General features: G+C 58.4%; 1 protein-coding gene across 5 annotated transcripts; it reads left to right on the top strand.

Annotated features, from left to right (window-relative positions):
- Window positions 1-23,148, top strand: SREBF1 (sterol regulatory element binding transcription factor 1). 5 transcript variants are annotated; one of them, XM_077892360.1, is made up of 20 exons: window positions 27-157; window positions 13,567-13,665; window positions 15,108-15,539; window positions 15,934-16,121; window positions 16,207-16,344; window positions 16,425-16,646; window positions 17,290-17,404; window positions 17,623-17,843; window positions 18,076-18,277; window positions 18,385-18,563; window positions 18,825-19,086; window positions 19,169-19,335; window positions 19,544-19,712; window positions 20,171-20,279; window positions 20,566-20,675; window positions 20,799-20,931; window positions 21,087-21,252; window positions 21,708-21,908; window positions 22,015-22,123; window positions 22,409-23,148. In XM_077892360.1, exons 1-20 carry the CDS (start codon window positions 67-69, stop codon window positions 22,636-22,638), a joined length of 3,543 nt encoding a protein of 1,180 aa, XP_077748486.1. In that variant the 5' UTR covers window positions 27-66; the 3' UTR covers window positions 22,639-23,148. The 5 variants fall into 5 exon arrangements, with proteins under 5 accessions (XP_077748483.1, XP_077748484.1, XP_077748487.1 ...); XM_077892358.1 differs by lacking the exon at window positions 13,567-13,665 and having other exon boundaries at window positions 2-157; XM_077892359.1 differs by lacking the exon at window positions 27-157 and having other exon boundaries at window positions 13,531-13,665.
- The last annotated feature ends 488 nt before the right edge of the window (window positions 23,149-23,636 follow it).

Raw genomic sequence — 23,636 nt, 5'->3', positions numbered from 1 at the left:
TCCCTGCGAAAGTCCGTACGCGGCGGCGGCGGGCCCGGCGGGCGGCCCGGAGGAGGCGACTGCGCCATGGACGAGCCGCCCTTCAGCGACGCGGCCCTGGAGCAGGCGCTGGCCGAGCCGTGCGAGCTGGACGCGGCGCTGCTGACCGACATCGAAGGTACGTCAAGGGCCGGCTGGGCTCCGCGCGAGCGTGGCGCGCCCGCGGCGTGGGGCTTTGTCTCCCGGGGCGCGGGGTCGGGCACCGGTCCCGGCTCTGTGCTGTGTGCTCGGGGCTTCCCCGCGCGCTCCCCCGCGCCTCTGGGCTGCGCGCCGTGGGCCCCGTTGTGCAGACCGCGCCGATCCTCCCCTGCGCCACCCCCCCGGCCTCTCGGGCCGCGCCTCGCCGGGTCTCTTGGAGGCTCCGGGCCGGGCACGTGCGCCTCTGGGCGTCCGGGGCCCCGCGCGGCGCGGCCAGGGAGTCCTCGGTCCAGGGGCGGCCGCCGCGAGCCCCGGAGACCTGGGCGGTTCCGAGGCCCCGCCCCCGCCCCGGCCCTGACGTCAGCGCGGGGTTACTCACGGTCATTCCCTCCGGCCGAGAGTTCAGCTCGGCGCGGAGCTCACGCGCATGCGCGCAGCGCTTCTCCTGGCCCCTCCTCCCGCTCCCTCCCGCCCCCGGCGAGTGCTCCCAGTCCCGGATGGGCCTCGCTGGCGCAAACGTTTAGTGAGCATCTACTGAATACCAGGCCGTATACTAGGCGTCGGGGGTTCACAGATCGACCTGGGCTCCTCCTTTTCTTGGGAGCACGGAAATTCTCAAGAAAACCCGCAAACGGATATTTAGTTGCCCGGTGGTGGTGCAGGGGTGGGGGAGACCTCTTTTTTTTTTTTTTTTTTTAAGATTATATTTATTTATTCATGAGAGACACAGAGAGAGAGAGAGAGAGAGGCAGACACACAGGCAGAGGGAGAGGCAGGCTCTATGGAGGGAGCCTGATGCGGAACTCGATCCCAGGACTCTAGGATCATGCCCTGGGCTGAAGGCAGGCATTAAACCCCTGAGCCACCCAGGGATCCCTGGGGGAGACCTCTTTGAGCAGACGTTTGAGCTGAGACTTGAAGGTCGGCGTCAGGACCCACTGGGAAGGATGTTTCCCCAGCCTGCCGAGGGCTCAGCACGGGCCAAGGCCCCGAGTTTGAGGAGTTAAGAGGAAGGCACAGGAGGGGAGGTTGGGACAGTTGGCAAAAAACAGGATCCTCTGCGCCAGAGGGCAGAGCTGTGGTGGAGCTGCTGAGCAGAGCCGGTGCACTCACCCCTTCAAAAGTATCTTGTTTGCTAGACAGAGAAGGGGTTTGAGAACGGTGTGGCAGGTCCCAGTTGGGAGGCTGTTGCCCCATTGTGTAGAGAGGACAAACTACAGCCCCCAGCAAATGGCCCTCCATGGTTGCTCTGCAGTTTCGGCATCACTGGCCAAGTGTCACTTGGTCAATGGGGAACTTGAAGCCAAGAGCACAGGACACAGACCTCCGACTACCTGGACAGTCGTGTCCATGGAGCTTGTGGCCACCTGAGGTTAACAAACAGACACTTCTAACTCACTCACTCCTGCCCTACCGAGGCGGTGCATATGAGCCCAGCTGGCTGCCAGCCTGGGGCCTTATCAGCTTGCCTTCCCCGTGGACCAGGCAAGGGGAGGGTCTGGGAGGAGAGACTTAAATTGTGGGGCTTTCCCAAATCAGCCTTCCTCTTGGCCCTGCCCTGGAGTGATGAACCCCAAACCCCAGGCCCCGGAGAAATCCAAGCCTGACTCAACCAACAGTTCCAAAAGCCCTGGACCCAGTGGGTACAGCCTGAAAGGCACATGACCAGGTGGTGAGTTCCTGGGCTTTGGGGTCGGGACTTGAATCTGGACACTACTCACTTACTTTGCCATCCTGCCCAAGCTCTCTGAATCTCTGAGCCTGTTTCCCACTCGGGATATGAATGCTTCCCTTCCTAGAGGAGTTGGGGCAGTAGAATCAGGGCAGGTGTATCAGGGCCACAGGTCTGGCATAGACTTTTTTCACGGACTCATTTGCAGAAGCATTATGTCCTGAGGCCCAAGGACCAGGCCCCTGCATCTGTTTGGGGTTGGGGGCAATTAAGCACCAGCTCTGAAGAATTTTTTTTTTTTTTTTAATTCATTCATGAGAGACACAGAGTGAGAAGCAGAGACCTAGGCAGAGGGAGAGGCAGAGGCAGGCTCCTTGCAGGGAGCCTGATGCGGAACTCCATCCCAGGATCCTGGAATCACGACCTGAACTGAAGGCAGACGCTCAACCACTGAGCCACCCAGGTGCCCCTAGGCACCAGCTCTAATCTGGGAGAGACGGCAGACAACTGCAGCCTCTTGCTGGGGTGGCCATGAAGTTTGCCTACCACGGCAGGATGTTTCTTGGTTTTTATCCAAACTTTCTTTTTTCCTCCCAATTACACAACAAATCTCTTTGCATTGTAAAAAAGTTAGAAAGTTCAAGTGAGCAAAAAGAGAAAATAAAATCTTCCTTAAACCGGTCATGCAGAGATAAGCTCTGTTAATTATGTGGGGGATTGGATTGTTTCCTGGTGTGTGTGTGTGTGTGTGTGTGTGTGTGTAATGACTATACACTCATGATCTACTTTTTAAAAACAACACCTTCGAGGTATCATTTACCTGCTATAAGATTGATCCAAAAAAAAAAAAAAAGATTGATCCAGTTTAAGTGTACAGTAAGTTTTTACGTTGACTAAGTTGTGTGACCATCACCAGTTAGTTCTAGAGCATTTTCATCACCACAGTAAGATCCCTCTTGCCTGTTCACAACCACTCTCTGGTCCACACCCAGTCCCAGGCAACCGCTAATCTATACTTTTATAATTTAGAATAGGGTCCATTGGCTCACAACAGATTGTAACCTGCTTTGTTCCATGTCAACAGCCAGACAACAATCAAGTTCCCTGGTTTGCTCACAGATGGACATCCATGTTGTTTTGTTCTTATAAACTGCACTGCAGTAGACACCCCAGGCCAGTCTTTGCTTGGATGGATCCTCTGTTAGTTTCATAGGTGGAAGCTCTGGGAGGGGAATTTGATGCTCAGAGGACAGGCCTAATTTTGAGACTTTTACCTTGCCTTTGGAGTGAGGCTGATTCAAGGTCTAGAGAGAAGTGAGTTGGGGGTGGGACGGGCAGGGCCCGAAGGTCTCCAGGTCCCTAAGAGGAAAGACGGTTGTGAGGTGGGCCAGGCAGGCCTCAAACTACTGGAGGGGTAGATGGACTGGGTCCAGAGGCAGTGGGGAGTTTTGAGGGCATGGGGGCAGGGCAGTGCTATGCTTGGTTTATATGTTGGAAGCTCCCCCTGGCAGCTGAGGTAGAGGATCACAACAGAGGATCACAACTGTATCCTAGGCTTCTAGCTGACCAGTGACAACCATAAGTGGGTAGACTTAAGATCTTCATCTTACAGGGATCCCTGGGTGGCGCAGCGGTTTGGCGCCTGCCTTTGGCCCAGTGTGCGATCCTGGAGACCCAGGATCGAATCCCACGTCGGGCTCCTGGTGCATGGAGCCTGCTTCTCCCTCTGCCTGTGTCTCTGCCTCTCTCTCTCTGTGACTATCATAAATAAACAAAAATTAAAAAAAAAAAAAAAAAGATCTTCATCTTACAGATGAGTTCCTTGAGGCACACAGAGAGGTCAAGTGACTTGCCTGAGGTCACACAGCCAGAACATGGCAGGGCCAAGATTCATACTTAGGCGGTGGACTCCAGAGCCCATGCTCTTATCTGCTCAGCTCCTAAGAGTGGGGTAGGGGTAGAAAGCGATAGAACAGGGAACCCCGGGTATCTGGGTGGCCCAGTCGGCTGAGTGTCTCTTGATTTTGGCTTAGGGTCGTGATCTCAGAGTTGTGAGATGCATTGGGCTCTGTGCTCGCATTGGGCTCTATGCTCAGCAGAGAGTTGGCTTTTCTCCCTCTGCCCCTCCCCTCACTCGGGTGCGCATGTGTGTGTACACTCTCTCTCTCAAGTAAATTTTAAAGTCTTAAAAAAAAAAAAAAAAAGAACAGAGAACCCAGGAGGCAGCTCCACGTGGGGCTATGCTGGGGGCCTGGGAGTAGGTCACAGAGGTCAGAGGCCAAGCGGCCGCTTCACCCTCCCAGTCCAGAGTGGCCTTTGAGTCATGAGACTGAGACTGTCACCAGGGAGCAGGCTAAGGGCCTTGAGCCCCACCCAACCCTGCTGCCTGCCTTTGCCAAACCCTCTGTCATGTGAACGGGTATTGGGGTGGAGCTGCCAGCACAGCCCTTAGCTCTGTGGGTGAAGGCACTGACCTAGCTCCAGCCCCATGACCTCTGGTATGCCCTGTGCTTTGGGGTCCCTGTGGCTGTGGGTGGAGGGGACCTGAGCGCAGCCCTGTGCCATGTTTGTGATTATTGTTAAGCCCGAGGCAGGCATCCCCTCTTCGCTGATTAATATATCAGATGTCGCACCTGCTTTAAGTGCAGAAGAGGCGAATGGAGATGGGGTTCTGACTGGGCCCTCCCCACCTATGGGGTTGCGGGGGGATGCTGGCCTGGCTGAGGAGTCGCCCTGGGGACTGTGGTTTATCTGAAGCGTTTGGTAGGACGGTCCATCTGTCCTCTGCCTGGATGCCCCCACCTTCACTGTTTGTGTAGCCAGGGTAGCCTTGCCGGGTCTCACTCCTCCCCACCGCAGCTCGGCCCAGGCAGTGCTTTCTGGGGCTCTGCAGCCCTGTGGTCCCTCCCAGGCGCCTAGATAAACCACAGGAGGGCCTGCTCCCAGGGCCCGTGCGCGTCTGGCACTTTTCTGGGTCCAGGCCAGTCCTGGTGGAGAGAACCCACTGGGGGCCATTCAGCCAGCCCCCGCCTCTCCCCATGGCATCTCACACCCAGTCCTTTCCCCAGTGGGAAAAGCTTGGGCTCTTCTTAGAAAACACGGCTCAAGGGGCGCCTGATGGCTCAGTCAGTTAAGATTCTGACTCTTGGTTTCAGCTCAGGCCATGATCTCAGGATTGTGAGATCGAGCCCTGACATGGGCTCCATGCTGGGTGTGGAACCTGCTTAAGATTCTCTCTCTCTCCCGCTGCCCGTGCGCCACCCTCCCCCTCCTGCATGCATGCACACTGCCACACACTCTCTAAAAAAAAAAGAAAAGAAAAAGGAAACACAGTTTGTGCTTACTGCTCAGCTCCCAGCTCTGGGCATAGAACTCCTCAGTTCCCAAATGACCGTGGCTCCCCAGTGCCCCCAAGATAATGTTCCCATGTCTCAGCATTGCATTCCAGACCTGCAGGGTTTGCCGGACCTGTCTCTTTGGGGGATGGAGAGAAGCATGCTGGGAGTGGGTTGAGATGTCTGGGAGTTACCTCCTGTCCGATGGTCACCTCTCTGGACACAAACATCCTGAGTGACCTGGTCAGCCCAGGTAGGGTCACCATTAGACAGAAGCCTGGCATCTGGACTTTGCCCTGTCAACAGGTGCAGCTCAGGTGGGAATGGCAGTGCTGGCCAGAGGAAGTATCTCTGGCTTTGTCTCTTGCCAGCACAGGCCCTGTGGATGTGACCTTTGAACCCCAGTCAGGTCTGGGATGGCATACTTCTGAGACCTAAGTCCCATGTGGCTACACGAAGAGGGTTGTGTGAGGGCAGGGGAGAGAGCCTCAGAAATGGGTTTGGGGCTCCTGGAAGGGGGGTTGAGGCTGGGTCCAGTTGTGTGTGGTTCCCCAACTGGGTCTAGGACTTGGAGGGAGGTGGGGCAGGCATGGGGGTCCATCCCACCTGGAAGAGTTGGTGGCCTAGAAAGGCCCATCCTGACCTGGAACACTGCTCAAGCTCACCCTTTCCTCCTAAATGACCCTCCAGTTATCTCCCAGCAAGGCCGCCCCCTCCTAGGGCTCTGGGGTTCCCGTTGGAGCCCAGGGTCTTCAGATTCAACCCCTGTTGCGTGACCATGAACAAGTGGCTTAACCTCTCTGGCCTTCAGGTACTAGGAATAATAGTAGAATCATCTTCTTGGAGTTTTGGGCATCAGATGAGCTCATTTAGGTCAAGGGCTTAAGCAGCACACGGCCAATAGTAGCCCTCAACCAATTTAGATCACTTAACTAGGACCTGGCACCTAATATGTTCAGCTTAACAAATGTTAGCAGACTATCCAAGGAGCCTATGTTGGAAGTCTCTATGGGCTATGGTTTCAAGTCCTGAGTGGCCACCATTTGATTCTGGGTCTCTGCTTGGGAGAGAAGGTGGGGCTGGTCAGGGCTAGTTGGGCGCCCCTCCCCTCTCCCCCTGCCTGACCCCTAGGGGAGCAAGCACCCTGTCCTTAGCTACTGTTAAAGATAAAGAGAGTAGAGCTGGAAGGACACTTCTTCTTCTTTTAAAAGATTTTATTTATTCATTCATGAGAGACATAGGCAGAGAGAGAAGCAGGCTCCATGCAGGGAGCCTGATGTGGGATTCAATCCTGGGACTCCAGGATCATACCCTGGGCTGAAGGCAGATGCTTAACCACTGAGCCACCCAGGCGTCCCTGGAAGGAGACTTCGAGATACCTTGTCACCTCCTCACCCAGCAGTACAAATGAGAAAGAGGTTTTTGTTGTTATTGTTGTTTTTTTATACTTTATTTATTTATTAGAGAGAGAGCACAAGCAGTGGGGAGAGGGAGAGGGAGAAGCAGACTCCCCATTGAGCAGGGAGCCCCACACTGGACTTGATCCCAAGGCCCTGGGAATATGACCTGAGCCGAAGGCAGATGCTCAACCACTGAGCCACCCAGGCATCCTGGATCAGAGATCTTGAAACACCTGACTCACCATAGTTCCCTAGCTGCCCAACCTGTGGCTCAAGCCAGGTGGTAACTTAGGGGTATGAAGGAGTTAGAGACCTGTAGAAGCAGCAGGAAGGCCAGACCCAGCAAGGATTGCTTCCCAGGCAGAAGAATCTGCTGAAGAAGCTTTGTTTCTAGCTGGCAGAGGAGGGTGGGGGCACAGCGGGTGTTTGTGAGCCTCTGGTCATGTGATAGTTTGTTGCACAAAACATCTCAAGGCAGCCTTGGAAATACAAATTAAAGCACCTTTGAGGTTCCAGTCACACAGTTCTCAGGACTAAACAAAGCAACCAAAATTAAGTAAAAATTATAACACCCAGTGCTGGTGATGCAATGAGGAAACACATTGCAGGGGAGGTTCTAAAGGGTGTCTCTCTTTGCCAGGGAGCAGCCCATACTAAGCCCACTTCAGGTTTAAAATGGGCTGCAAGGGAAAAACTCAAAAAGGGGAAATAGATATAATTTATATAAAGAAATGTGCAGCACTACTATTTAGACCGGGAACAGTTGCTCAGCAATAGGACACAACTCCCAGATTGCCACTGTTCAGTCCCATGGGTTGGTTTTCAGCTGCCTGAATGATAAGTATGTGACCTGAGCCCACACCTATGACAAGATGTCCGAATTGGTGCTGACCAGCATCTTGCACAATGGCCATCTTACAGGTCATGTGCAGGGTCATTTGGTCTGGGTGAAGGGGAGCTAGTGTGTGGGGTGACACAGATGAGGGGAGACTCTGAGAAGGCAACGTCAGAGCAAGTTTTGAAAGAGGAGCAGGAATTTGCTAGGTAGACAAAGGATAATGGGAAGGACATTTCTGGCAGAGAGAGCAGCCTGGGCGAACGCATGGTGGCACTGAATTGCATGATCACAGTGATGGTGAGTCACAGCGAGGGCCTGTGGCTGGAGACCAGCGGGGGGGTGGTGGTGGCTATGTGGACCCCTGACTCTGGTCCCCTCTGTGCTCTGCCTTGTGCTGAGTGCTGCTGGTGTCATGAGCTGGTCGAGCCCCAGCCCTGCCTTGAGGGGTTCCCAGCCAAGGCCTGGCCGCTAACGGTGGTCAGGAAGGCCCAGGAAGGGGCAGTGTCAGAGCTGAGCCTCCACGCACACCTTGTGGCCTGAGATGCACACTGCCAGAAGGCTGGGGCAGAGCCAGGCTGGGGCTGGGGCTGGGGCTGGGGCTGTCTCCTGTCCTGGGCAGGCTGGAGCTGATGAGTGTGGGCTCGGGTCGGTTGACCCGGGTTTGAGTCCTAGATTCTCTACTTGGCAGTGGTGGGCCCTTGGACACGTGGCCTCTCTCTGAACCTGTTTCCTTGTTCATCTAGAGGGCTCATGCCCAGGTACACCTGGGGCTCCAGCCATGGGCCCATCCCATTCCAGGAAGAGGCACTTGCCCCCCCCAGGAGGCCCTGAGTGCACAAAGGCAGTCTGTCTCTGTTGCATACATGACTAGCTGAGGACATGCAAACCTGCTGACCTGAGTCCTCAGGAGGATCGAGGAGGCATGGGTAGGAGCAGCAGGGATGAGTGGCAGGCAGGGCGTAGCCCTGGCTTCCCAGGATGCTGGGTGAACGCCCACCCCTGCTCTGAGCCCATCCCGAAGCGGGCAGAGGCAACGCTCCAGGGGTCCCATAAGCCCTGCCCATGCCCTCTCCTGCGCTGGTGCTGCTTTTATACCGTTCCCTGTTCTTCACACTTGTGCCACCCTTTGTGATTTGCATTGCGCTGGGCAGTTTGCACACCCCTTTCCTGCCCATTTCCTGGAGTATTGGTGTCCTTGGCTCAGGAGACAGACAAACTCCTGTTGGAATCCCAGCTCCTTGGCTGCCTCCCTGACTTCTGTCTCCACCTTTGTTCCTTCTGCTCCAGCCACCCTGGGCTCCTTGCCGTCTCATCAGCCTCATGCCAAGCTTGCTCCCACCTCAGGGCCTTTGCACTTGCTGTCCCTTCTGCCCGAAGCCTTCCTTCCTCCTGGCCCCCTCCCTTGTTTCATTCAGGCATCTACTCAGATGTTGCCTCTTCAGGGAGTCTGGCTGCTGATCTCATCGGTAGTGGCCCCTCACCCTCTCTTCATACTGCCTCAGTTTCTCTGTGGTGCCCATCAGCATCTGCACCCACATTCTTCCAGGTATTTGCTGACTGTTGGTCACTGGAATGTAAGCTTCATGAGGCAAGGTCTCCGTGCAGTGTCCATGTAGCCCCAGTGCCTGGCACAGACCTAATACACAGTAGACACTTAAGGCAGTAGTGGGGCACCTGGGTGGCCCAGTCAGTTGAGTGTCCATCTCTTGATTTCAGTGCAGGTCATGATCTCAGGGTCGTGAGATGGAGCCCTGGCTCCAGCTCTGTGCTCAGCACAGAGTCTGCTTAGGACTCTCTCTCCCTCTCCCCCTCTCCATCAGCTTTCTCTCTGTGTCTTTCAAATAAATAAATCTTAAAAAAAAGAAAAAAAGAAGAAGAAAAAGAAAAGACAGTGGATATTGTCAAGAGAGACAAATCTAGGCATCATTGACCAGGCCATGAGAGGGAGGTGGTGAGCTCCCTATCCTGAGAGGCGTGCAAACAGAGCCTGTTTGAGGTTCAAGGCCCATACAGGCTGGATGGGAGGGAGGCTCCTGTGATGATCAGAGCCGGGGTCCTGCCAGTTTGTGGTGCTGGGTCCTCCCAAGATTTGCATCCTGGCCTCACAAAATAAACAGGCCAGAGAATAAAAGCCTGTCCCATATCTGCCTTCCAAAGGTGGTTTGAAGATAGAGCCAAGGAAGAAAGGGGGTCAGGTTTCCTGTTGGGCCCTGATAGAATCAGGGCAGGACTGGAAAGGAGAGCATAAAGGAGGAATCCAGGCTTGGGGAGGAGGTGCGGAAGGTGAGCGATTGGAGGGCTGTGAGGTGGGCCCACTGAGGCTCAGAGTCTATGCCTCTTCTTCCCTGTTCTCTGGGGAGTGCATGCAGGAGCCACACTGAGTCCCTCTCTGCTGGAAGGCCAGGGCTCAGCTCACTGGAGAATCATCCATGAGATGGGAGCCATGGAGCCTTGGGGGCCCTGTCTTGGCTTCCAGGGCTGGCGGGGGTACCTCTCCTGCCTCACTCCAGTCCCAGCCTGATTTTCTCTCCATAAAACAAGCTCCAGGGATCCCTGGGTGGCGCAGCGGTTTGGCGCCTGCCTTTGGCCCAGGGCGCGATCCTGGAGACCCGGGATCGAATCCCACGTCAGGCTCCCGGTGCATGGAGCCTGCTTCTCCCTCTGCCTATGTCTCTGCCTCTCTCTCTCTCTCTCTATGTGACTATCATAAATAAATAAAATAAAAAAAATTAAAAAAAAAAAAACAAGCTCCATTGTCTATGGAGTTCCGACTTGAACATTGCAAGTGTTGGGCCACTCACTACCTGCCTTAACATTTCTAGACCATTCCATTTGTTGTACAGGGACTAATCCCCCCCCCTTTTTCCCCCTTTTAAAAATATTTTATTTATTTATTTGTGAGAGACACATGCAGAGAGAGAGAGGCAGAGACACAGGCAGAGGGAGAACCAGGCTCCCTACGGGGAGCCCAATGTGGCACTCTATCCCAGGACTAGGACCTGAGCCAAAGGCAGATGCTCAACCACTGAGCCACCCAGGCATCCCAAGGGACTGATCTTTATTGAGATCTTGCTGAATGCTGGGTGCTTCATACACTTGCTCTTCTTGGGGGGCAGAGGAGGAAGAGAGTGAGAGTGAGAGCATGAGCTGGGGACAGGGGCAGGAGCAGAGGGCAGAGAGAGAGAGAGAATCTTCAGCAGGTTCCACATCCAGCATGAAGCCCAGTGCTGGGCTTGATCTGACGGCCCTAAGGTCATGACCGAAGCCAAAATCAAGAGTTGGACACTTAACCCACCGAGCCACCCAGGTGCCCTGATATATTTGTTCTTTTTTTTTTTTTTTTTTAAGATTTTATTTATTTATTCATGAGGGACACAGAGAGGGACAGGCAGAGGGAGAAGCAGGCTCCATGCAGGGAGCCCGATGTGGGACTTGATCCCAGGTCTCCAGGATCATCCCCTGAGCTGAAGGCAGGCGCTTAACTGCTGAGCCACCCAGGCATCCCTACATTTGCTTTTATTATTTTATTTTACTTTCATTTTTTAAAGTTAACATGCAGTGTTATGAGTTTTAGGGGTACAGTATAGTGTTTCAGCAACTCTATACATTACCCAGCACTCACCATGCTAAGGGTACTCTTGATCCCCATCACCTACCTCACCCATCCCCCACCCACTTCCCCTCTGCTCACCACCAGTTTGTTCTCTAGAGTTAAAAGTCTGTTTTTTGGCTTGTCTCTTTTTCCTTTGTTTATTTTTTTTAAAATTCCACATATGCATGAAATCATACGGTATTTGTCTTTCTCTGACTTATTTCACTTAGTATTACACCTTGTAGCCCTGTAGATCTATCCATGGTGTCGCAAATGTCAAGACTTCATTCTTTTTTATGGTTGAGTAATACTCCAGAGTGAGAGTGTGTGTGTGTGTGTGTGTGTGAGTGTGTGTGTGTCTACACTGTATCTTCTTCATCCGTTCATTGTTGATGGACAACCTAGGCTGCTTGCATAATTTGGCTGTCATAAATAATGCTGCAGTAGACACACTTGTCCTTCTAGAACCTCACCGGTGTCACCTCTGGAGACATGGGGTGGAGGCTCAGAGAAAGGGAGTGATTTGCCTGAGATGACATGGCAAGTGAGGCACAGGGGGCAGGTCTGCCCCCTGGATGGATGGGGGAAGGGGGCTGTGGGGTTTGCTCTCATATTTCCAACCCCAGTCTTAGATCTGGCACCCAGCTTCTGCTGGCAGATTAAGCTCCAGAGGAGAGAGATGGGGGGCTGCTCAGGCCAAGTTCAGGGAAAGGCTGGCCCCTTATATGCCACCAGGTGCCTCATGGCACCCAGGCCCTCTTTCTTGCTGCATCTCAGAAGCCTTCCCTGACTCGGGCTACCCTCAGGGGGACATAGACCAACCATTCTCCCTCCTACCTCAGGATGAAATTGGGGCAAAGCATAAAGATGTGAGGAATGGAAAACAGGCAAGAAAATGTGGTGAAGGGAAGAGAAGGATGAGACAGGAAGGGGGTGGCCCAGGCTTATACCCTCAGGGCTGCCTCTGGCCCTGGTCCACTTGCAGGTCCTGCCACAGTATGGGCTGCACAAGTGGGGACCATGGTAAGAAAAAAACAGAGCTGTGAGGGTCTGCTTTTGAAACTGGTGCCTGGAATTCAGGCCTTGGTGTCTAACCTGTTTTCTGTTACTCTGGTGAGGTCAGAGCCTTTTCAACAGCAGTGCTTTGTTTTTTTTGTGGGGGGGAGTTGAGGGAAAGTGTGAGCACCCACAAGCTGAGGAGAGAGGGAGGTAGAAGTGCTGGAGGAGAAGTTCTTTATCCTTGGCACCCCCTACAAAGGCATGGAAAGTTCTAGAAAGATTGGGAACTGGATGTGTGTGAGGGAGATGAGGCAGTTTCCTTGTTTAGGCTGGTGGACAGGGAGAGAAATTGGGGCTGGAGTCCCTCTTGGCCCATGCTGCTCAGTTGGCATACCTGCCTGCCCAGGCTTCATCCTCCCTCCAAGGCCACAGGAGCCTGGGAGCCAGAGGCTGGGGCAGGACTTGCTATGGGTCTGTTTGGCCACAAGAGCTCAAGGTGACAACCTGGGCAGCTGGCCATACTTTGTTCATCTGTATGTGTCGAACTTTGACCTTAATCAGAGGTCCTGCCTAGGGGAGGCACTCCTAGGTACCTTCTCAAAAGACCTCCAGAGCCTGTCACCCTAGGGCTGCACCCCTGCCTTCCTTACCCTCCGTCCCAGGGATTAGGCTGTCTCCTGGCCTCCCAGGACCCTACAGGCAATAAGTGAGCCAGGTTTGGCCCTCAGGGACTGCTGGGAGCAAGCTGTGAGACCTCAGGGGCCAGAGCTGACTTTGCAGACCCCCTCCCCCCATCCCAGACCCAGGTCTCTCGGCAAAAGAATATCTGCACAGAGAGACAGGAATCAGGTGCAAGGATTATGGGAATGTGTACTTTGGGAGGAGGGGATCCCTCACGCTGGGCCTCAGTTTCCTGGCAGTGACCTGTTCTTAGGCGTCCATGTGGTGGGGGGGTGCCCCAGGAAGAGGAGGTCCCCACACCCACCACCAGCAGCCCTTGGCGGTAATTCAGCGCTTCGTGGTCCTGAGCGCTGCACCCATGTTCTTTTTCACTTCTCCCATTCAAGGCCAGAGAGATGTGATGATCCCATTGTCTAGAGAAGTAAACTGAGGCCTAGCGGTGGAGACCTGCTCAGAGCGCCAGCGGTCTGTAAAGAGTGTTGGGGCATCCGTGCCGGGGCCTCCCGGCCCCGCGTCCACTCCGCAGCCCTCCTCTGAAGTGCTAACGGAGGTGGTTGGAGCTGGGGGCGTGGCGGGGGCTGTGACCGCCAGTAACCCCGGCGGCTGTCGGCGCCGAGCGGGTTAAGGGCCCTCGCCCGCGAGTAACCCCGGCCCCATTCAGCGCCGCGGGGTGAAACCCGAGCTCGAGCCGCCGTCGGGGGTGGGGCGGGGGCAGGGGCGGGGCCCTAGTGAGGCAGCGGCGCGGCCGCTGATTGGCCGCGCGCGCTCACCCCATGCCCGGCCCGCGGCCCCGAGGGGCGGGGCCTGCGGGGGCGGGGCCTGCGGGGGGCGGGGCGCTCCGCGGGCTTTATAGCGCGGCGGAGCCCTGACAGGTGAAGTCGGCGCCGCGCGGAGACCGGCAGGCCAGCCGCCGGGGCGCCCCGAAGGGGCGGCGGGCGCGGGCCACGGAGCCATGGATTGCACATTCGAAGGTATTTTTTTGGAGGACTCCCCACCCCTTTATCACAGAGCCTCCACCTCCGCGGCGGGGTCACCATCCCCGGTTTCCTCAGAGGGGGGCGTGTGTGTGCAGCGGCCGTGGACTCCCCGCGGAAAGAGCTGGTTCCCGAGGGGGCGGGGGCGGCTGCCAGCTGCCGGCGCCCACTGGAGTTGGCGGGCCGCCCCCACCCTCAGTAGTTACCCCCACCCCGGCGTCTGGAGTGAGAGAGCGGCTTTCCAACGACTTCGGCCCCGCTCTGAGGCAGCGGGGGCAGAAGCAGGGAGGAGGCCACTTGTCCCCTGTCCCCCCGAACCAAATCTGGGACCCCAGTCCTGGATTGAGTCAGCTTTGCTTTCAGGGCCTCAGTTTCCCCATCTTGTCAGAGGGGCTCATGAGGGTGGGGGTGAGGGATCAGGGCCCCGCCAATGAAAGTGCTATAAGCCTTTAGGCTGGGCTTGGACTCCAAGGGCCCACAAGGTGTTTGCCCTGGAGGGCCCAGGGGGACCGAGCCTGGCACCCCCATCACGGGCTCTGGGAGGCCGGAGGAAGGTCCCCTCCTGCAGAAACTGCCCTGCGTGGCCACCTGTCAGTAGGCAGGAGGCAGGCAACCGTGAGGCCCGCTGCGGGCCAGCTTCCTGCTCTGCCAAGCCTCGCAGCAGCCCTGCCATGAAGGGCTTCATCTTGTTTTGTTGTACAGATGAGGAAACTGAGGCTCAGTGAGAGGAGGCAGTTGGCCCAGGCCAACTGGGGATCTTGTGGAGCACTTTAACCCAGTGGGTGGCTGTCCCTAGTGGGTTAGAGGGCCTCAGGCCAACAGCCAGGCAGCTAGTCGTCACCCGCCAGCTAGGGGAGAGGCTGAAGCAGTCACTGGGAGTGTGTCCCAGTCTGTACGAGGAGGAAGGAGTCGGGACGGCCAGCATTCTGTTTTATAGGGGGGAAACTGAAGCCTTGAATGGCTTGGTCCCGAGGCTGCTTGGCCACAGACGTGGTCTGGGCTCGTGCCCAGAACATGCAGGGACACACTGGTTGGCACACACGTGGCCGGCAGCTGGGTCAGCCCCAAGCCTCGTTCTGTTCCACGGAGGAATGGGTTGGTGTTGGCAGCTCTCAAGTCAGCCGTCTAGCACCCAGACCCCAATTCTGCCTCAGCATAGGTGTGGGGCAAGGTAATGGGCCTCATGGGGTGCTGACCTCGTCCGGCTGTTGTACGGGCTGTTTGATACATGCGAAGCACCAGGCATTGCTCCAGATGTCACAGGTGCCCAAGAAAGGGCTGCGTGTCTGGGAGCATGGGCTCATGTGGGTGACTTTCTATTTCTGCATCATTGCCCCACATATCCAGCTGTGTGGACAAGAGGCATGCAGTGTGTGATGCCCTACACTGGGGCCAGCCCCCTGCCCCACTGTCACTCACTCAGCCTCTTCTTTCTCCAGACATGCTTCAGCTCATCAACAACCAAGACAGCGACTTCCCGGGCCTGTTCGACCCACCGTATGCCGGGGGTGGGGCAGGGGGCACAGACCCTGCCAGTCCTGATGCCAGCTCCCCAGGCAGCTTGTCCCCATCTCCTGCCACAATGAGCTCTCCACTGGATGGATTCCTTGGGGGACCCAAGGCGACACCTCCACCCTCGTCCCCTCCCCAGCCTGCCCCCACCTCACTGAAGATGTACCCACCTGGGCCTGCTTTCTCCCCTGGGCCTGGCATCAAGGAGGAGCCACTGCCGCTGACTATCCTGCAGCCCCCAACCCCGCAGCCCCTGCCAGGGTCCCTCCTGCCCCAGAGCTTCCCAGCTCCAGCCCCACCACAGTTCAGCTCTGCCCCTGCATTGGGCTATCCCGGCCCCACTGGAGGCTTCTCCACAGGTAAGGGTGTGTGTGAGGGGACAACAGGAGTACAGAGAGGAGGGTCTACTGTGGCCTCCATAGAGGAATTTGCAGGTTTTAGAGATCGGGCCTTTGCTCTACTGCCTCAGACGCCCCTGTTACTAGCGGTGCTTGTGTTCTTGCTATTGTTGGGTGAAGCGCTGCCTCCCACTCTGCCGGGGTGTCCACATCAGTGCTGCCCTTCCAGAGACAAGTGCATGGCTGGAATGCTAGCACATTTGCATCAGAGCTCTAGGCAGGGGTTGTCCCCACAGGAAACTGAAGCGTGAGGGGTGATGACTCATCACAGGTCATAGGGTGATAGGGTCCTGAGGGGTGGGTTGAAAGGGGTTAGGGCAGCCTGTGTCCGCAGCCCCAGCCTTTATCTCTGCAGGGACCCCTCCAGGGAGCACCCCGCAGCCGCTGCCTGGCCTGCCACTGGCTTCCCTGCCAGGGGTCCCGCCCGTCTCCTTGCACACCCAGGTCCAGAATGCGGCCCCCCAGCCGCTGTTGACAGCCACAGCCAACCCCACAGCAGCCCCCGGAACAACCACTGTGACCTCGCAGATCCAGCAGGTCCCGGTGAGGAGGTCTGGCCAGGTGTCGGGGAGGTGGCAGCCCCTGGTGCAGACTCACAGCTCTTGGCTAAGACCTCTCCCACTCCCAGGTCCTGCTGCAGCCCCACTTCATCAAGGCTGACTCTTTGCTTCTGACAACCATGAAAACAGACATGGCAACCACTGTGAAGGCAGCGGGTATCAGCTCCCTGGCCCCTGGCACGACTGTACAAACGGGGCCCTTGCAGGTGGGTAACATGGGGAGGGCAGGAAGTCAGGGCTCTGCGCATGAGCATGCCCAGCTGTTAACCTGTGCCTGGCCCTTCAGACCCTGGTGAGCGGAGGAACTATCCTGGCGACGGTACCTCTGGTAGTGGACACTGAGAAGCTGCCCATCAACCGGCTAGCAGCTGGTGGCAAGGCCCTGGGCTCGGCTCAGAACCGTGGTGAGAAGCGCACAGCCCACAACGCCATTGAGAAGCGCTACCGTTCCTCCATCAACGACAAAATCGTGGAGCTCAAGGACCTGGTGGTGGGCACTGAAGCAAAGGTGTGGGCCGAGGCGTTCAGAGACACTCTGGGCTGACCCCGGGGAAGGAGGGGACCGGAAGAACCAGGACTGAGCCTGGGCCATGGGCTTAAGCAACTCTTTGGGCCTGGCCAGTGCCATTGATTCGGCTGAACCTTATGGAGGGTACCCTGTGTCCCAGGGGCTAATCTGGATCCTGGGGATACAGCAGTGAACAGACAGACAAAAATCCTGCTGTCTGGAGACTGATGTTCTAGTGGGGGATGTGACAGGGGGGCGGTGGTGTGTGATGATCAACAGGATAAATAAGTAAGCGTTAGAGCTGCTAGATGGGGATAAGTGCTGTGGAGGAAAACAAAGCAGGAAGAGGGGCGGTGAGAGCTGCACATCTGAAGCACCTCAGAAAGGTGATGTTACATAAGCAAAGACCTGGAGGAGGTGAGGGAGTGAGCCAGATGCTGTTGGATGCCTTTGATATATTAATTCTTATGCCTATCCAGGGAGATAGGTTCTACTAGGGGAAGAATATTCCATGTAGAGGGAATAGCAAGTGCAAGGGTCCTGAGGTAGCAGTATTGTGAGGCAGCCCCACCCCCCCTTGCCTCGGTGCCCACTTGCCAGGCCTGACTGGCCCCCTGTTCTCTCTCCCTCCCACCCCCTGCAGCTGAATAAGTCTGCTGTCTTGCGCAAGGCCATCGATTACATCCGCTTCCTACAACAGAGCAACCAGAAGCTCAAGCAGGAGAACCTGAGTCTCCGCGCTGCTGCCCACAAAAGCAGTGAGTCCTGGCGTCACCCTGCCCCTGGCTCTGCACTGCCCCACCCCAACTCTCATGCCTGCCCCTTCAGCTCTGACCCTTTAAGGGCCCCGATGTGGGCCCCAGCTTGGCCCTCAAGAGCTAGACCGACTCCCAGTTCCCCCTCTCCAGGGCCCTAAGCTGTTTCGGGGTGGGGTATCTAGCCTTCACCCCCGGCCCTGTTCCTTTTGGGCCTGCAGAGTCACTGAAGGACCTGGTATCAGTCTGTGGCGGAGGAGGAAATACAGACGTGCCCATGGAGAGCGGGAAGCCTGAGGTGGTGGACACACTTAGCCCGCCACCCTCGGACGCTGGCTCGCCGTCTCAGAGCAGCCCCTTGTCCCTGGGAGGCAAGAGCGGTGGCAGTGCCGGCAGTGGCAGTGACTCGGAGCCTGACAGCCCAGTCTTTGAGGATAGCCAGGTTGGGCCCTGCTGTGTCCCCCCATCTGTCTCCCCCTCAATCTCTGAGCCCCAGGACGGGCGTAGGAAGCAGCCCCTAATGTATCCCACCTCCCATGTGACAGAAAAACCGGCCTGTAGCCACGTGGGGGGCTCCCACTGTGAGGCTGGGTAGGGTGCCCATCCCTCCCTCCTGTTGCATCCTCTCTGGGCGCCTTGTGCCCTGCCCTGGCGAACCTGCCCAACCCTTCCAGGTGAAGCCGGAACAGCTGCTGTCCCCCCACAGCCGGGGTATGCTGGACCGCTCCCGCCTGGCCCTGTGCACCCTTGTCTTCCTCTGCCTCTCCTGCAACCCCCTGGCCTCCTTGCTGGGCAGCTGGGGTTCCCCCAGCCCCTCGGATGCCGGCAGCACCTACCATGGTCCTGGCCGCAATGTGCTGGGCACCGAGGGCAGAGGTAGGATAGGCCCAGTCCAGGTTATCCCTGGGGTAGGGGGAAGGGGTACTCAGGTATCTATCCAAAGCCTATGGAGCCGGGTCCCCAGCCCTTCTGTCTGCCCCTAGATGGCCCTGGCTGGACCCCGTGGCTGCTGCCCCCGCTGATCTGGCTAACCAATGGGCTGCTGGTGCTCGCCTCCTTGGCGCTTCTCTTCATTTATGGAGAGCCGGTCACACGGCCCCACTCTGGCCCTGCTGTGCACTTCTGGAGGCATCGCAAACAGGCTGACCTGGACCTGGCCCGGGTAAGGGGCTGGATCCAGGGACTGGGGGTTGGGAGATTGGGTGGGACCGGGACCTGGGGTGGCACTTGGGCAGGGGCTGGGTGGCATTCCTCTTCCCTGCCCCATACTCCCTGCTCTTGTCTACCCTGCAGACTCCTGCTGACTGGGGGACACCAGGGTCATGGTGGGGAGCCCAAGGTGGGAGGATCTTCAGAGCAGGAGGGGTATGGTGTGCTCAGATGCTCTGACCCTCCTTTGCTCACCTGGAAAACCCCATCCCAGGGAGACTTTCCTCAAGCTGCACAGCAGCTGTGGCTGGCCCTGCGGGCCCTGGGCCGGCCACTCCCCACCTCCCACCTGGACCTGGCCTGTAGCCTACTCTGGAACCTCATCCGCCACCTGCTGCAGCGTCTCTGGGTGGGCCGATGGCTGGCAGGCCGGGCAGGGGGCCTGCACAGGGACTGTGCCCTGCAGGCGGACGCTCGCACCAGCGCCCGGGACGCGGCACTCGTCTACCACAAGCTGCACCAGCTGCATACCATGGGTATGAAGGGTGGGGGCTGGGTTGGAGGGGCTCCCGCTGCCCTGACACCATGCCCCTGCCTTATGGCCTGCCCATCTTTCAGGGAAGTACACAGGTGGGCACCTCACTGCCGCCAATCTGGCACTGAGTGCCCTCAACCTGGCGGAATGCGCAGGGGATGCCGTGTCCGTGGCCACGCTGGCTGAGATCTATGTGGCCGCTGCACTGAGGGTCAAGACCAGTCTCCCGAGGGCCTTGCATTTTCTGACAGTGAGTGGGTGGTGGGCTGGTGGGGGCAGGGCTGGGGACTTGTCTTTGCAGCTCTTTCCAGTGGCTCCCTGGGCAAGGGGCTGCCCGAGAGGAGGCAGTGGGTTCCAGATGGTCTCCAGGCCCAGCTGGGCTCTCAGCCCTCGGTCTGGTCTGGGTTTGGAGTCCCTGTCTGGGTCCCTTGTGACAGCCCAGCTCCCTTCCCTCACAGCGCTTCTTCCTGAGTAGTGCCCGCCAGGCCTGCCTGGCACAGAGCGGCTCGGTGCCTCTTGCCATGCAGTGGCTATGCCACCCTGTGGGCCACCGTTTCTTCGTGGATGGGGACTGGGCCGTGTGCAGTGCCCCAAGGGAGAGCCTGTACAGCTTGGCCGGCAACCCAGGTGCTCTCCCATCCCCATGCCCATCCCCTGACCCCCTCCCTCCTTTGTGCCCCTTTCCCCTTCCTCATACTCATTCCTGTCCTGTCCCTTATCCCTGCGTCTCTGATGTCCCCTTCCCATCTGTTGTTACTGTGGAGGCTTCAGGAGCAGGAAGGCTGGGTCTGTCTCAGTTGGGGCTCTTCAGAAGCAAAGAGGGAGACAGGAATTTGGAGGCAGGTGGTTGATTGGAGAGGTGATCCCAGGCAAGACCATTGTATAGTAAAGAGATCAGATGGAAAGAACAGAGCTGCTAAAGGCGTTTTATTAAGTAGATTATACTGTCCAGGGTTGGTTATCCTATCCAAGGGCAGGCCGGGAGGATTTATCTGTCCCACCCACGTGCCCAGGAAAGAGCCCTTGGTGTGGAGAGGAGGGGTAGGGCCCTTCCTGCCAGCCTGCTCACCCACTCCTTCCCACAGTGGACCCCTTGGCCCAGGTGACCCAGCTGTTCCGCGAACATCTCTTGGAGAGGGCATTGAATTGTGTGGCTCAGCCCAGTCCCAGCCCTGGATCAGCTGACGGGGACAGGTGAGTGTCCCTGTGCTCCCCTACCAGGCAAGCGCCCTCCACGGGAGAGTCTGAGAGTGGCTATGTACCGGGCCGCGTGTGGGTGGTGGGAGCTGGGCTATTGTCCACACGCTGTGTGGCCTCAGGCGCATCTCACTGCCCCCTGGGGTCTGTTTTCCCACCAGCTTGCCAAGAAGAGACACAGAGCTGGGAGGTCAGGCTGTGCTCTGGTGGGGGGTGAGGAGGGCTGAGGCTTTCCCAGGAAAGGCTTACCTGTCCTGATAGCCAGGCCTCTCTTCTGACACAGGGAGTTCTCTGACGCCCTTGGGTACCTACAGCTGCTGAACAGCTGTTCTGATGCTGCCGGGGCTCCTGCTTGCAGCTTCTCCATCAGCTCCAGCATGGCCACCACCACTGGTGAGCCCCCAGACCCCTGCCCTGGGGACCCCCGGCTCGGCCCCAGCTCTACACCAGTTCAGCCTGGTGCAGGGTGGCTGAGTTCCTGGGAGCCTCCCCACCTACACCCCTTGCTCCCTTCAGGCACAGACCCCATGGCCAAGTGGTGGGCCTCACTGACCACCATGGTGATCCACTGGCTGCGGCGCGATGAGGAGGCGGCCGAGCGGCTATACCCGCTGGTGGAGCACCTGCCCCGTGCCCTGCAGGAGTCTGAGTGAGTACAGGCCAGATTCTCTCGGACTCTCCAGCCTTCTGTGCAGTCAGGGTCACCACCCTTTTTTCCCCATGAAGCCAGAACCAGGGCAGTGGGGAGTGTAGTGAGGGCCTGGGCCATGTCTGACCATCAGTCCTCTGCCCTGGCCCCAACAGGAGACCCCTGCCCCGGGCGGCTCTGCACTCCTTCAAGGCTGCCCGGGCCCTGCTGGGCCGCGGGAAGGCAGAGTCTGGCCCAGCCAGCCTGGCCATCTGTGAGAAGGCTAGTGGGTACCTGCAGGACAGCCTGGCGACCACACCAGCTGGGAGCTCCATTGACAAGGTGAGGGGTGGTGCCGGGGGCCTGGCAGGTCTGGGGTGGGGGTCCCCACCTTGCCATCCCCTGGATGTTCTCCCTTGGGCTGCAGAAGATGCTGGGGTCAGCCTGACCGTAGGGGTTGGGGCCCTGGCCAGCCTTGTCTCTCTGGCTAAGGCTTGGGTCCCGGTGGAAGAGCGGCTGCCCCCCTCGGGTCCCAGTCTCCCCCCACAGGAGGACGGGTGGGGTGAGGGGTCTGGCAGAGGCCTCTTCCGAGGCCACTTCTGAGCGGGCGGCAGGCGTGGGGGCCTGAAGAGGCGGGCGGCCCCGCGGTGCATTGCTGTTGCATTGCACGTGAGTGACGCGGGTGCAGTGCCTCGGCAGTGCAGCCCGGAGCCGGCCCCTGGCACCGCGGGCCCCCACTCGTCCCCTCCCACAGCCGGAGCCCACCCCCGTGACCCCTTCCCTGCCCCCCACCCCAGGCCATGCAGCTGCTCCTGTGTGACTTGCTCCTGGTGGCACGAACTAGCCTGTGGCGGCGGCAGCAGCCACCCGCACCCACCCAGGCCTCGCAGGGCCCGGGCGCCGGGGCCCAGGCTTCTGCCCTCGAACTGCGTGGCTTCCAGCGGGACCTGAGCGGCCTGAGGCGTCTGGCACAGAGCTTCCGGCCCGCCATGCGGAGGGTGAGTGCCCATGGGGCCCCTCGGCTCCCAGTGGGGATGTGAGGCAGCAGGGGAGGGAGGGATGGCCCGGCGCGAACCCCAACTCTCCTGGCCCCCTCCTACCCAGGTGTTCCTGCACGAGGCCACGGCCCGGCTGATGGCAGGGGCCAGCCCCACGCGGACGCACCAGCTCCTGGACCGCAGCCTGCGGAGGAGGGCCGGCCCCTGCGGCAAAGGTGCGCGGGGCCAGGGTGGCGCTGCTCCGGGGCTGGGGGTGGGGAAAGCCCGAACAAAGTGTGATGGATGCCCAGCGCTACTGTGTCTGCGGCAGAGACCCAGGGACTTGGTGGTGGTTGCCTGATGGCGATATCCTACCCGAGAAAGTCCACGGGGTCCACCGTCACCCGTGGGATGGGCGACTATGCGCGAGTCCCGTGGACGCGACAGGCCCCGCCTGTGCGCCGGAGGTGGTTGGAGCCAGGCCCCCTGGCCCCGCCCCTGACATCCTGCGGTTTGCGCAGGCGCAGTGGCCGAGCTGGAGCCACGGCCCACGCGGCGGGAGCACGCCGAGGCCCTGCTGCTGGCCTCCTGCTACTTGCCTCCCGGCTTCCTGTCGGCGCCCGGGCAGCGCGTGGGCATGCTGGCCGAGGCGGCGCGCACGCTCGAGAAGCTTGGCGATCGCCGCCTGCTGCACGACTGCCAGCAAATGCTCATGCGCCTGGGCGGCGGGACCACCGTCACCTCCAGCTAGATCCCCGTCCGCGGCCCCGCCGGGCCGGAGCCTCGACGGCCAGAGGCAGCGCTGGAGACCCCGAGTGTCCACGGTGCAGCTACGTACCGCACTGTCTGCGGGGGGGGGGGGGGGGGGAGTCGGAGGCACATAGGGGCTTTTGCTGCCTCTTGACCTGGTTGGCCGGAGGGGGCGCGACCCCAGCCCCCCCACTGCACCCCAACGCGACGAGCGGCGGCCAGCGTGGTGCTGACCTCTGGTGGCCGATCGGGGGATTGCAGGGGCTCCTTGCCCTGCAGGCACCGAGTGGCTTTTCCCTCTCCCGCGTCAGGGAGGGGTACATCTCACTGAGCTGAGGGGGGCCTACTCCAAGGCGCCTCTCTCCCTTCTGGAGAGACTTGTACATAGTGTAGATCAGGGTGCACCAGCCTCCTGACCTCTAAGGCTCAAGTGTTACGTTGCCTTTTGCAAACTTTATTTTCATAGGTTGAGAAGTTTTGTACAGAGAATAAAAAATGAAATTATTTATAATCTGGGTTTTGTTTCTTGGGGGAGGAGGGTGTGTGTTTTAGCTGATAGACCAGGGGACCAGAGGGTCCTTTGGGCCTCCCCCTCCTGGCTCCCCCCTAGCACCAAGACAGAGGTTTCCACTGCCATCAGTCCTAATGGCCAGAAACTTCCCCTTCCATGTGGGAGTCCTGTCCCTTTAGGACCTCCAGGTGACCGGGATTCCGCCCATTTCTGGGCCACAGGGTTGGGCTGTATCAACCCTTAATCCTTAAGGGCTATTGTGGTCTCAGCTGCCCCTTCCCACCTCCCTGCTTGTACTCCCATCAGTGCCCAGGCTGGCAGGCGGGGATGACATGGTGGCCTTAGGGATCTATTGTGATAGGAGCTATAGGCTGGTATCCCCGTGTCTGGGTCATTTGCCTCACCTCCTCCATCCCACCCGTCCTGGGTTCTTGGGGAAGTCTTCCCCGCCCCCATCACAACCTGAGACCCTGAGGCCACAGGGAGTG

The sequence above is a fragment of the Canis aureus genome, chromosome 3 (genome assembly GCF_053574225.1).
Source record: "Canis aureus isolate CA01 chromosome 3, VMU_Caureus_v.1.0, whole genome shotgun sequence".
Lineage (NCBI taxonomy): Eukaryota > Metazoa > Chordata > Mammalia > Carnivora > Canidae > Canis > Canis aureus.
The sequence above is the reverse complement of the archived record's forward strand: the minus strand, read 5'-3'. Positions and strand labels throughout refer to the sequence as shown.